The sequence below is a fragment of the Lissotriton helveticus genome, chromosome 7 (assembly GCF_964261635.1).
Source record: "Lissotriton helveticus chromosome 7, aLisHel1.1, whole genome shotgun sequence".
NCBI lineage: Eukaryota > Metazoa > Chordata > Amphibia > Caudata > Salamandridae > Lissotriton > Lissotriton helveticus.
This window is the reverse complement of record NC_136068.1, coordinates 921,627,932-921,641,884: the sequence shown is the minus strand read 5'-3', so window position 1 is coordinate 921,641,884 and position 13,953 is coordinate 921,627,932. Positions and strand designations below refer to the sequence as shown.

The following is a 13,953-nucleotide window of genomic DNA, read 5'->3' as shown; positions in this document are numbered from 1 at the left end:
TGATATTCTTCATGGAGATAGTATAGTGGTCCATGAGATCTTGTACGTCTACCATATTTTCAGGGGGTACTAGGATGCCATCACTGAGTGATGTCAGTTGGTGAGATTGATATTTCTTGTGTTTCTTTTCCAAATTTTCGGTTTGAGTACTTGTGTGGTACTTGATCACAAGGGAATAGTGATGAGGATCGTGAAGCGGTGATGGTCTGACCAATTGCAGGGGATGATAGATTTCAATTGGGTAAAGTTATTTTTTTGAGATAATAAGATCTAGGATCTCCCCCTTGTTTTGTGTGGGGCTATCACAAATGTGTATCAAGTCAAGATCCGTAAGAAAATATTTAAGGCTGATAAATATGAGGTTAAAGTCCCCGAAGAACATTTGAGTGCAATGTTGCCCAGTGCTTGTTCTGATGGTATCCATAATATGTTCTACGAAGGAGAGATTATCAGACGGATGATAGAATGTGTGCAATTTGCAGAGGGGGTTGCTATTGCAGGCAATCACAATAGATAGATATTCACATGATGAAAGAGCAGGGGACTATATCTGTTTAACTGAAAGGCTGTTACGGTGAATACAAGTGATGCCTCCACCTAGTTTGATGGGTTTATCTAGTCTGGTGATATCATAACTTGGAGAGACTAGAATGTCGAGGATAGGTGCAGAAGAGGTGAGGATTCAGCGCTAGGATGAGATTTGCAAGGTCCGCTGCGTGTCTAACAGCCAATCTACAATTGAGAAGAATGCATTTCAGAAAGGATTTGGGAAATGTCCTTAGAAGTCTGGGTAAGTGCAACTCTATTGAGATTATGTTTATTTATCATTCTGTGGTTGAGTTTAAATTCCCCGTGAGGGTTTACAGTAATAGATTGGATTTGACTCTGATTCTCAATGCTCTCTTAGTGAAGAGGGTTGTGTGATAGTCAGACTGATTCGATATCTTCCTCCGATAATGAGTTTGAATCAGAGGATCTCATGGGTCTAGAGGGTGTGTTGTGGCAGGAAAGGGTTCTCTATCTCAGCAATGGGCACTTTGGGATGGATGAGGATGGTATGGTTGTGGGGGGAGTTGGAGGCATAGAACAGAAAGAGTTTAGTTTTTCAAGGCCAGGCGTTGTCAAACTGAGATTAATTACTTATCCTATGATTGGTAGTTGACCTAATGGTGATATGTATAAGACTACGCAAGTCTTCCTTTATTTGAGGTAATGTCTGTGCAATCTCATCCATCCTGGATGCTAGTAGGATGTTCAAGGATAAAGTAAGGTCTTGTCGTAAGGGGAGAGGGGGAGATGGGGTGCTGGAATCTATGCTGGTCAGGTATGTTTGGCCAGCTGAGGGAGACATGGGAGAGTGGCCTCAACGTTGAGATCATGGAGTGCAGGGGGTGTGCTGTTGAATCCTGGATAGCATAGTGCTGTTGGCCAGGGGGATGTGCGAGTAGTGATATAGAATCGGAGTGGTCAGAAGCCTTCCGATTAGTTGGCAGGGGGTTAGGGTGAAGTGAAGGATGCAAGGTCAATGACTGGTTGAAGTCTGAGATACTGAATTTAGGCCTTGGGACTACTACGGATTGTAGCAAAGGGGGTGGAAAGGAAGGTCGGAGATGTAAATGGTTACCATGGCTATATGGTTCAGCAGCACTCAGTGTGAGTTGGGAATGTGATGAGGTATAGTGAGTGATTGGGGTTGGCTCAGATGCTCTTAAAGGCAAATACATGTTGTGTGCCGGTTTATAGATGTCTTGGGAGGGGGCGGGCACATTTGTGGTTGCAGCTTTTTTGATGAAGGGGAACATTTTCTCAAATAACTCTAGGTTGAGATCTAAGACTTGGATGAGGATTGCCCCATTGTTCTAAATGCAGATGGTTGCTTCTGCTTTGTAGACAGAAGAGAGGGTTACCAAGAGTCTTAAGCCATGGAGAGTTTTTTGGATGCAGAGAAAAGTCTAAAAATTCAGGATTTAGAAAAATTTTCGACTTCCATGTCTGCTGGAGCATTAGCGGCACTTCGTAGCAAAGAGGTTTGATTTAAATGCAACTAATTGGATGCAGCTTCAGGCTTGTTCCGCTGGAGAATTTTGAGCTCCACAGAAAAAAAACGGATTTTTTAGTTAGAAATCTTGACCAAGCAAAGGTGCGAAAAATATCTGCCCTGGGAGAGTACTTCGGCGGCAGCAACATTTTAATTTCTCCCACTCAGAGCTTTATACACTAAAATCAAGAACAGTGGGTCGTCATCCAGCAGGTATTTGGTTTGGAGGTCTTCGGCACATACAGCATTCAACCTTGACTCTCTGGAGGATTTTGACTTCCAATAAAAAGAAAAACACTTAGTCAAAGAATAAAATAGTAGACCAAGACTACCTACTTGGTATATCCGACTGGCACAGCATCATGGTCAGCCTAAAATTGTGTCTATGTCCCAGTCAACTGCATATAGTAATTTCTAGTTTACACATACTTTTTCTTGGCACCTTCTGCATTAACACCTTAAAAATTCATATCTCTGGTTCCCCTTATTGAGTTTTTGTCGGTTTGGTGGAATTTTTCTTATTCATTTCTTCTTAATTTTTCTAATTACTTGACACATTTTCTTAAATTAAGCTTGTCTGCACTGTGCCAGAGCTACAAGGGACTGAGCCCAGATTTAACCTATTGAAACTGTATTCCCATAATTTTGGGACTTATTATCTGGGTGGAACTCATATCCTGCCCAACTAACAACCCATTTTCTTACATTTTGTTTACATTGTTTTGCCTTCTTTCTTACCTGAATTAAGTGTTGTCTGCCTGTAAAAATTAATGTTAAGTGAGATTATTATGTTGGTTTTAAATTGCCTCAATCCAAATCCCTTTATTATGAATCCCTTTGAAGATAATAGAATGGTGTGGAGTTAGATTGCCGAACATCAACTCAAAACATTTTTTTAAAGTAGTAAACACAAAGCTATTGAATGCCAGAGACACGGTTGTTAATGGATCGTGGGAAACTAAACTTTGCATACAGGTGACTAAGTGCACTACTAGGAGTGTATTGGAAAGCTTTGGAGGACAGAAATGTTAGGGTTGGACCCACTGCAAGACACTCTCCTAACCAAACCTATTCAGGCATTTAGAGCAATGGATGTGGTCTCATAAGGTGTAAATACAAATGCAGCACACCACATCCTGCCCATTTACTTGATAGCTTTCGATTCATCAAAGATAGTAGCACAGATGGTGTCTCTTCCCTCACCTGATCACTCCGTCCATGGAGCCTGTGCACACAATGTTGTCTGTGATTGGTATCATACAATCAATGGACTCGGCTTTCACAGCAAATCGGTCACTTGTTGCTCCAAAGCCATCCCAATTAAAGAGATAAATTGTCCCCTCGCTGGAGCCGCAAGCCACTTTTTTTCCTCTCTGGAAAAAAATAAGTGAAACAGTGCCAATAAAGTTAGAACAAAGAAAAATAAGTGCCTCTTGTGTTAGATCTTCTCAGGCCACTGGAACAAGGGTAGTTATACTTATTTAATCAAAGTCAAGATTGTCTTATGAAAATTAGTGAAACATGGTGAAAATAATCATAGGATGAGAGAGGCAATAGTCTCTGTACTAGTGAAGAGGCGATACAGATGTTTACCTGGTATCAAGATACTTGTAAGAAATATTTTGGTAATGAAGCAGAATAAGGTCAGGAAATACACTGTTCAGACAGAATATATGTTCACAGAACATGAGCTTGGTTAAGACTGAGGTATATCTATCTGCAGACTGGATACAAATCCCACCTCGTGGTTAGAGTCTATGAAGTTAGGTTTCCAATGGCATGAGGAAGTACGGGAAAAATAATAGTACTCTACACTCCAGGGAAAACTGACTTTGCGATTGCTCTTCATCATTCAGAACGGATTCAGAACCATGCAACACAGCAGACTGAATGAAAACTGCTATTTCAAGGAGACGTTTGTATTAAGAATTCAGACTAGGGATACCAGAGCACATCAATCAGTGTGTCAGTGCTTGCCCTCACCTGCGCAGTCTTAATAGGGCCTCCTCTGTTGCAGTTGTTTTTACACTTGCAGGGATGTAGTCTTCCCAGCACTTCCCTTCTCGCCATCATATTTACAAGGTGCCAGTCTGGCTATGTCCGAGCCATGACCAGACTAGAATTTGTCAAACTGGATCTAGACCAGCTTTTTGGAGCCTTCAGGTGCATGGCATGGATAAGGGCCCCATAACATCTGCTCAAAATAAGGTCTACCTTAGTACTTTTAAATGGTTGCGCAGTTTCTACTCAGGTCGTCAACTCTGAATGCTCTTCCATTTCTTACTTGACTCATGAGGCTGGACTGTGAGTAGAGGGCCCTATTCCAGTTACTGTAATTGTACTTACTCACTTAAAAAGGGCGTCCAGGGGTTATACACCTGTTGTTGAGTGTATATCCCCTTAGTGTGGAACAGGGGCTCCCATAGGTTGAGCCACTGTTATTTCTGGGCAGGTCCCACACAGTACACATCCTGGATGTTTAACAGTGCCTCCAATGTTGGGTCTCTTGTCCCTTCTGAGTGTATTTCATGCAATCTACTCTCTGGGGACCTCCAGCTATCCGCATGCTATGCATTCTCTGACAGTCTCAACTTTAGCGTACTGAACAATTCTAATAATTGTAGGTGACACAACTGTTTTATTCGCACACAATCAACATCCTCCTACTTATGTGCAGTGACGTTCAAAATGCCTTATTGCAAGCACCTTTTTGACACTCACATGGGTCAAACTACATCTAATATCCTATCAAATATGCATTCAGAAGAGAGGACCCCTATACAAATTGGAACACTTAGTTATCCCATCAGCATGATTATGTTTCATCAGCATCATTCTGCTTCCTCAGCATCTTTCTGTTGGAATTTACGGAAGCCAGAACGAAATTGGAGTCACATGGCAAGGGGGAAGACCAAGCCTTGATATGCTATTGGGGATGAAGAAGGGGTGCTTATCAGGGACTGAGAGACTGTAATGCAGACAGTAGTTGCTGAACTGGAAGAAGTGTATCAAGATGGCACTAGAGTACACCATGAAGTGGGTCATAAAGCTGGTGTGCCACCAATGCCATGGGCCTGTGGAAATGGCTAACAAACTTGCAGGTACCTTTGAGCAGCAGAAGAACAGATGGGAAGAGGACAAACCACCATATATCGTAATTCTACATTAACGGAAAACACCACAAGGCCACCCACATCACCAAACCCAATCAAAATTTTCCATTTACAAAGACAGAGTGGGTAGGATAAACAAGCATTTGCAATGCAATAGGTCTCACATTAGTAAAGTGTGAGCTATTGGTATTGTAAATGACACATTTTTTTAATATGTGTTGGCTTTGAAAATATATAAATTAATAGCATCGTTATTCACAAAGCCAATAGCTTACACTTTCCTAATGTGAGTCCTATTGGCTATGGCAATGCTTGTTGGTAGCAAACAAGGACAGTGCTGTTGTGGTGCTGAGTGATGATGTGGTGGTGTATTAGAGTGATGTGGTGGTGTCCCAGAGTGATGTGGTGGTGTCCCAGAGTGATGTGGTGGTGTCCCAGAGTGATGTGGTGGTGTCCCCGAGTGATGTGGTGGTGTCCCCGAGTGATGTGGTGGTGTCCCCGAGTGATGTGGTGGTGTCCCCGAGTGATGTGGTGGTGTCCCCGAGTGATGTGGTGGTGTCCCCGAGTGATGTGGTGGTGTCCCCGAGTGATGTGGTGGTGTCCCCGAGTGATGTGGTGGTGTCCCCGAGTGATGTGGTGGTGTCCCCGAGTGATGTGGTGGTGTTCCCGAGTGATGTGGTGGTGTTCCCGAGTGATGTGGTGGTGTCCCCGAATGATGTGGTGGTGTCCCCAAGTGACGTGGTGGTGTCCCCAAGTGACGTGGTGTTGGAGTTAGAGGGTGGAGTTGGAGTTAGAGGGTGGAGTTGGAGTTAGAGGGTGGAGTTGGAGTTAGAGGGTGGAGTTGGAGTTAGAGGGTGGAGTTGGAGTTAGAGGGTGGAGTTGGAGGGTGGAGTTGGAGGGTGGAGTTGGAGGGTGGAGTTGGAGGGTGGAGTTGGAGGGTGGAGTTGGAGGGTGGAGTTGGAGGGTGGAGTTGGAGGGTGGAGTTGGAGTTGGAGGGTGGAGTTGGAGGGTGGAGTTGGAGGGTGGAGTTGGAGGGTGGAGTTGGAGGGTGGAGTTGGAGGGTGGAGTTGGAGGGTGGAGTTGGAGGGTGGAGTTGGAGATTGGAGGGTGGAGTTGGAGGGTGGAGTTGGAGGGTCTGGTCAGAGGAGGATACATTGACAATATACATGCTGGAGTGAGAGGCACAGGGAGCTAACCGCATAGTATGGTTAGGTTTGGAATCATGTCAGCAGCGAATAGTAGCGGAAACAAAGGTCAGGCCAAAGATGTAGCGCTGGCACGCTGAAAAAACATTCACCTCTTGCACAAAATAATAGTAAAACAAACGCATCACCTAGAAGTCTAGGTTAAATTTAGTGTACCAGCTAGAATATTTTTAAATCCTTCTGAAAAAAGGTTGTCGTCTGTATACAATACATCCACAAATCATACACCTGGAGTAAGAGGGCAACTGTTGATGACGTTTCTGAGACTCCAGTACAGCCCGAGTGGCTCTCGGCGGCCGATAGTGTTTAAAAATGTTATAAAACTAAATATATATATAGTGTATCCAAACACATTTGCATTCTGAGGTGGTTTAAAATATGTTTGGAGTCAGATTACCAGAGGCTGGATGAGCTGCGGTCTCCGGTTTAAACCTGCCCTGGAGGTCGCCACAAATATTTACACACAGGTCTCTTATTTGTTGTGTTTTCCAAGGCAAACGTGGTGAATTTAGACTTTACCATTGGCAGTGTACATTCCCACTCCGTCCCCACATAAATAAATGTAAAAGATTTTAACATAAGCCTTTCACTAGTCCAAACGTTTAACATTGAAGTAGGGACACTGCTGGCTTAAAACAGGGTAACTTAGCGCAGCGCTACTACAGGCAAACTCCATACAGGCTTGGCATTCAGGACGGACACAGCAGGAAATGAGGAGTGACTATGGGGAGGTACCAAAACAAGCTTTCGGCATTGCAGGCGGGGGGGGGGGGGGGCGGAGGAGCAGCAGTAGCCTTTGATGTGGTGAGAAGAAAGAGTGTAAGTGAGAAATGGCAGAGGGAAAAAGAGCCACTGCGAACGAGAAGTAGGTAGTGAGTGCGCAATGAGAGTTAAGAAGAGACAGAGCGAATGTAAATAAAGAAACTTTGAGTAAGTGATGAGGGCAGTCATTTATATAGCGTCCATCACAGAGTCGAAGACTGGTGCGGGGGCGGGATGCGAGCGAGTGGGAGGGAACGGGCCAAGCGCGCGCTGGAGAAACGAGACAGAGCGAATGTAAATAAAGAAACTTTGAGTAAGGGGGTGAGCGCTGTCATTTATATAGCGTCCATCACAGAGTCGAAGGCTGGTGGGGGGTGGGATGCGAGCGAGTGGGAGGGAACGGGTCAAGCGCGCGCTGGAGAAGCGTCACGGTTGCATGCATCACAGAGTCGAAGCCTGGTGGGGGGCGGGATGCGAGCGAGTGGGAGGGAACGGGCCAAGCGCATGCTGGAGAAGCGTCACGGTTGAAAATTTAACATGCATTGTAGAAAATCCGGCTGGTTCAAGAGACTTTGGTTCAGATGTAATAGGTTTCGAGTAATTAAAATTACTCGACCTAAAAAGGCATGCCCTCGGAGGATGCCAGAAGGCTTGTGGGGTATACCAAAAAATAGGCAGTTACCTGGGAGGGAGTCCCCATATAAAAAGAAGCCAAACAAGCTGATTGAGTTGTTCTGATGTTTCAGGCCAGACTACTGTGTTGCAAGAACACGGTCAGTGATGTGTCCGGAGTGCAGACCTCATCGGAAGTGGTGGCATGAACTGCCTGTCACCTAATGGACTCACCATCTAATTCGCTCACTGCCTATAATCAGAATACCTGAAAATAAAATAACCTTACACCATAAAACTATTTTCCTGTGACATATGATTGAACCCACACCCAATAAAAGTATGTTGTACACAGGTTTAAGACAACTGAGTGGATATGCATCTGCCACTTAAGGGGTGCATGTGCCTCAGCCATCTTTACGTAGGCCACAGCAATGGGAACATTAGAGCCTACCAAGTATCCGTCATCATTTCTGTGTTTACTAGCAAAATCCCAGAGCACAGTGACTTGAACTGCTGAAGACAAAGCATTGAACTGCATAGTCAAAGCCACAACAGTTGCATTTGGACTGTCTCTATGTAAAGAAAAAACATATCTGATGAATATGTTTTTATTACCACATTATATACACCTGTAAAAAGGTTTGAAGGTAATCACAGTAGACTACCTCAACGGGGTTGGTGGTGATGAATGTGACCAGAAAGACCACTTTAAGTAAAAGATTGTGTTCTTGCATTAAACATAGCAGACCATGACTGTACCAAGATGTTGAGATAATCTCCAGGGATGTAATGTTTACCAGTTACAAGATGCCATCAATCTGATGATTTTCTAGAATCACCCGCAGAGATTTGCAGGTACAGGTCTTGAGACTGTTGAGAGAATGTACTAGTCTCCTACAGTGAAGTCTGCCTTAAAATATCAAATTAAAAGAGCTAGCTCGATGGAGCCTGGTGATATGAGGAGATCATTTTAGGTGAGAGGTCAAAGCAAGGGATAAAGATGGCTCGCCAGAAGCCATTGTGTGGCAAGATTGTGGACAATGCTGTACCTACAAGCAGTATATATAATTGCTATCAGTGAGGTCCGGCAAAGAATCTCAAAACTTTGCTGACATCTTCAATGCTTGAAGTATTCAAGTATGTATCCTGCAGACCTACCCAAGATATTCAGGGACTTTAGAGTTCGGCGGACAGAATAAAGCTACATGGCAGACGTTCTGTCTACCTAATTACAAGTGCCATAAGCTTTAATGTTCTTGTAATACGGTGGACAGGGCATCCATCGTGATGGAGTGATAGAGTCTTCCACCTGCAACATTCTAACTACAGCCCTCAATCAATAGTTTTCAAAAAGCATAATTTGAAATAATCGTTTGACATGCAATGGGTCTAGGGTAAGGATGTCACTGAGGAAGAAAAGTTGTATAAAGACCCTTAATCCCCCCAGTCCTCGCTGCTAGCACCAATTAGTATTAGAGTAGAAACTCTGCCTTTTTTCAGATCCATTGCAACCACTCTCAGAATAAAGAGATCTTGCTCTTACCTGAGGACATTCGGAGTTATTAAAATTAGGACATTGCAATAAGAGGTTGTTGTATCCTGACTCTAATGTTATTCTTGCCCTGCCATTGGAATCTTGCTGTAATAACATAACATGGAATGTTGGGAGTCAAATAGGCACAGTTGGCTGGGCTGAGCGGCATGTCTGCTGCTCCTGGTGGGGTCTCTATGTGATCTTGTAACTATCTTGAATAAATCTCCCTGAATCACCTCCATCTGCGTGGACTTGATCACTACAGAGGTGTGGGTGGCAGATTGAAAGAACAACATTCTTTCATGATTTTCACTAACTATATTCCTGGATACAGGTGTTCATTGGGTCAGGAAAAAGCACACACTGAAGCTAAAATAAAAAAAATAAAAAAACTTAGAGACAGACAGTGAACCAAAGGTACAGACACATTAAGGAACTAACAAAGATACAAAGTCACATAGAAAGTAGTCGACGGCATGGAGACTGAAAGGCATAGACAATGGGAGTGGAGGCAACAGATAAAAGAATACTGCTATGCAGTGTTGGGAATGGTTTGAGCATCCTGGTTCGACACTGAACCAGGGAATGAGGGCCTGGGCATTTTCTCCGTGCAGACTGTAATGCAGCTTACATGGAGAACAGGAAAAGTGCGCATGACTGGTTTGAATAGCCCGATAGGGCTGACCAAACAGTCATTGCACACTTTGGAATAGGCAAACCACTCTTCCACTGCCTTGCTCCAAGAGCAGTCCTCCCATGCCCTGCTCCAAGAGCAGAGCAGTAACCACCTGCCCGTAAAGCAGCAGGAAGCAGCATAAAATTATAACAAAAAGTTATTATCATTTTATGTTTCTGATTCGCACTGCTTAAAAGCAGTGAGGTGACGCCACTGAATTGGAGTCCAAAAACCCCAATCTCTGTTCTATCCTTCTTGAGGATGAGAAAATTGGATACCATCCAATTCGAAACCTCTTCCAGGCAGTTACTGAAATCTTTTGCTGTAGTGCTAGAATCTTTCTCTAATCTAATCAACTTGTTATCGTCCGTGTATGAATAAAAAATGACAAAAGATTCTAGAAGTTTTGCTAATGGGGAAACATATAGGTTGAACAAGTTAGGGCTCGAAAATGATACCTGTGGTACGCGCCTCTAGACACAGATGTTGGAGAGGACCTACATTTGAAGAAAGTAACTGTCTGGGTTCTATCAGACAAAAAAGATAGAAACCAGGCCAGAGCAATCAAATTCATCCCCACTGGTCTGAGTCTGTGTAGCAAACACAAATGAGAAATGGTGTCAATAGCATATGACAAATGTAATAAAATCAGTGTGCCCACACCATTGTTGTCACTAAGGTCTCTAATGTCTTGTGTAGCCTAGACCAGTACTGTCTCAGCCGCAAGACCCTTGCAGAAACCAGACTGGGACAGATGAAGACAATGGCTATTCTCAAAGAATGCTGCAAATTGTTTATTTACCTCACTTTAGTGAATTTGGCATAAAGAGGAAGCAGAGAAATGGGAAGATAATTAAACATGATGTTAGGGTCTAGTGATGGCCTTTTAAGCAAGGGAGTGATCAGGGCCTACTTTCAAGGGTCAGGGGCACTTCCTGCTGTCAAAGAAAAGATGCAGAGGTACATAATATAAGGTGTAACCACCTCACAGACCATTTCTAGTTTTAGAATGAGGAAGACATCCAAAGGAGAGCCCGAAGATGTAGAAGCATTAGGCCTGCCATTTGTTCTTCAAAAATGGCAGCGAAGGATGTCCAGGATGCCTGGCTCAAGGTGCTGATAGTTGTGGAACACTAAGCACAGGCTGAGGGAGAGATGTGACTAAGCTGTTTATTCTGTCTACAAAGAAATTATATAAATGACCATACAGCTCTTGTGGGGATGGTAGAGAAATACTGGTGCCAGGACAAGGACCGGGGCAGGGAGTCACAGACGCCAAGACAGGGGAGCAACAAGATGATGGGGTAGAGAGTGGCACAGGAGGTAAAGTTGCCAAGAATAGAAGAGACAGATGACAAGAGATTGAGACACAAATACATGGATACATAGGCACCGAGTACAGTCAATAAGACAAGCAGGCAAATGCCTCAGGATAGGGAAACCTAGGAGTCCCAACTGGCAGACAATAGGGACAGAAAGGAAAAGAAAGCTGGATTGGGAAACAGTAGTTTTGACATAGGGAGATATGGACCTCAGGGTAATAAATGAGAGTTACTGGACAGTCCAATGTAGACTTGGGATAGGAGGCATAAGCATCATAACTAGGAGAAGAGGCACCCAGTCAAGGAGGAAATGTAATTGGAACAAGGAAACAGACGTCTGGGTAGGATGACACAGATGCAAGGACAGGTAGGCAGAGGGATTTGACAGGAAGCCAGAGGAACTGGGGCAGGGTGGTACTGCAAATTGCTGCACAGGCCCCAAGGGAAGGAATACACAATCACAAGGGAAAAAGGCTTACATGCAAACAAGCAGGGAGACACAGGCATCATAAAAGGTAGACAGGTACCATGCCAGTGAAACACGGACAGTGCACCATGTAGACACACAGAATGAAGCAAGAACTCCTCCCCCCCAAAGAGGGCACAGGCTTTAGAAAAGGAAGACAAGGACAGTGGGAAAAAACACAGACTGGGGGATACAGAGACGTAGATTTTGGGAAACAAAGACACAAACACAGGCTGGCACGCCGAACTGACAGAGCAGAAGGCTCTGCCTTACGGATGAGAAAACACTCCTTTCTTGCATAGATCCTTTGCGAAGGCAAAGAAGGCAGTCAAAAAGAATATTTTACTCCCCTGCCAATTATGTCCAGGACACTATTTCTAACAGAGAGACTGAGAATCTTCACAGTGATGGAGATCTGTGCACACTGATATTCAACCTGCTATTATAAGAAGACACTCTACCTTAACTAGCGGCATAGAGAAATATCTCCTGGGTACTCAGTGATGAATACCATCAACCCTCACCACCCCAGCCACTCATTTTGTAAAGAGCTATCCTACCTTCATTAGAGCAATAGACGTTAGGTCTCCATCCTGGTACTCCGAGAGCAGATCAAAGCGACGGCGCTTGATGTTGAAGACGCCCATGGTTCCGTCACCACTGCATGAAGGAGAGGTCATCTTTGTTATCATCAGGGACTTTTATCAGGGTAACAAATGCAAAACCCACAGTTACAGTAATACTAGACAACATGCCACCGGAAAATAAATTAATAATATCTACTGTAAATAAAAATGAATGCACCAGCTATTTCTTCTAGCTTCTCAACTTTTATGCGGCACAATAATGAAATTTCTACTGTGTTAATAATATTCATGCTAAAACTAGAATGCTAGTAATTAGGATTAAGTCGGTATAGTTTGAATAAAAAGATCTCAGGCAGAATAGGGTTGCCTAGGACAGGAATCGAGCACATTAACTTCACACTGGATCTGGCAGCTTCACACATGGACATGTCAATTTTAGCACAAGTCCCAACAATGTAGGCTGTGCCCATATTACTGAGGTGTACACTCAACAGCAACGTTCATACCCTGGATTAAGAGTGACTAAAGCAAAACTACTGTTGTATGCGGGTCCAATAAACCATTTGCATAAGTATCGGGTGCAGTCCTGGACAACTAATGACCTCAAAAATAAATACTTAATAGTCATAATAATAAAACGTTAGCGACACCAGCAGCTGCAAAGGAAGAAATAGCCTTTTTAGTACTAAAAAGTATGAATAATATACCATCAAAAAAGAAACATGGATGACCGGATCTCCAGAACTTCAGGATTCAAACTAATTAGCCTTTCATCCTACATATCAGTTGCCTGGTTGGCTGTAGCCTTATCAATGGCCGTTTTGACATTTGTATGTGTTTTATGAAGCACAGTGGTCACACACAAATCTGATGAAGCGGCCCTATTGTGACATTATTGCAATATCATTTATCTTTTCTGCAGCTGTCATTACTTTTCCTGACAGCTTCTTTGCCCGCAGAAGCATCTCAAACCAAACAGACACACAGTGTAATATTCTTTTTTTTTTTTTTATAAATCTCTTTATTAGCATCAGATTGGTCCGTGCAAGCATACAAGTACACAGTAAATTGTTGACAATGAAAACGTTAATGGTCATTATACAAAGGAAGTAAATGGATGACTAGACCAATGACATTACAGGCAGTGTAACACATTCTAAAATCTTATTTTCACTTTTCCATATCTGAAGGAAAATTGCACACGCGGAAAGATGGCACAAAGAGATAAAACCTTCTACAAACAAAACGAAAACAAGTGAGCCTTCGTGACAGAGAGAGTGGCAAGCAATACACCCATTGACTAGGAAGATGGCATAACCAGAGGCATAGGCAGACGAGGGTAGGTAAAACGACAAGTGTAAAGACTAGGGTGAAGCAACCACTCCAGCCGGGGCAAGGTGTGTAAGGGAACTGAAGAGGGAGACGTTCCGGCCCCAACCAGCACACATTCCAAAATCAGCAGCTCACGCATAACCCATTCCAGTAGTGTGTGGACGCTAAGCCCTGCATACCTCAATAGGCAGCGCACTGGCAGTTCGGCTAAAATCACCTAGCCCACCCCTTCTGGGACAATAGAGCTAGCAGCCTGGGAGTGAGTATCCTGTGTAATCTTGCTAATATACTGTCGGTATGGGC

At 43.7% G+C, this 13,953-nt stretch overlaps 1 protein-coding gene across 1 annotated transcript in view; it reads right to left on the bottom strand.

Annotated features, from left to right (window-relative positions):
* Positions 1 to 13,953, bottom strand: part of WDR55 (WD repeat domain 55) — a 248,131-nt gene that overhangs the window by 33,164 nt on the left and 201,014 nt on the right. The window contains exons 7-8 of the mRNA XM_078653441.1: positions 12,292 to 12,391; positions 3,242 to 3,411 (exon numbers count right to left, since the gene is read on the bottom strand). Of these exons, the coding sequence (XP_078509567.1) occupies positions 3,242 to 3,411; positions 12,292 to 12,391 (270 nt within the window). The remainder of the gene's footprint in view (positions 1 to 3,241; positions 3,412 to 12,291; positions 12,392 to 13,953) is intronic.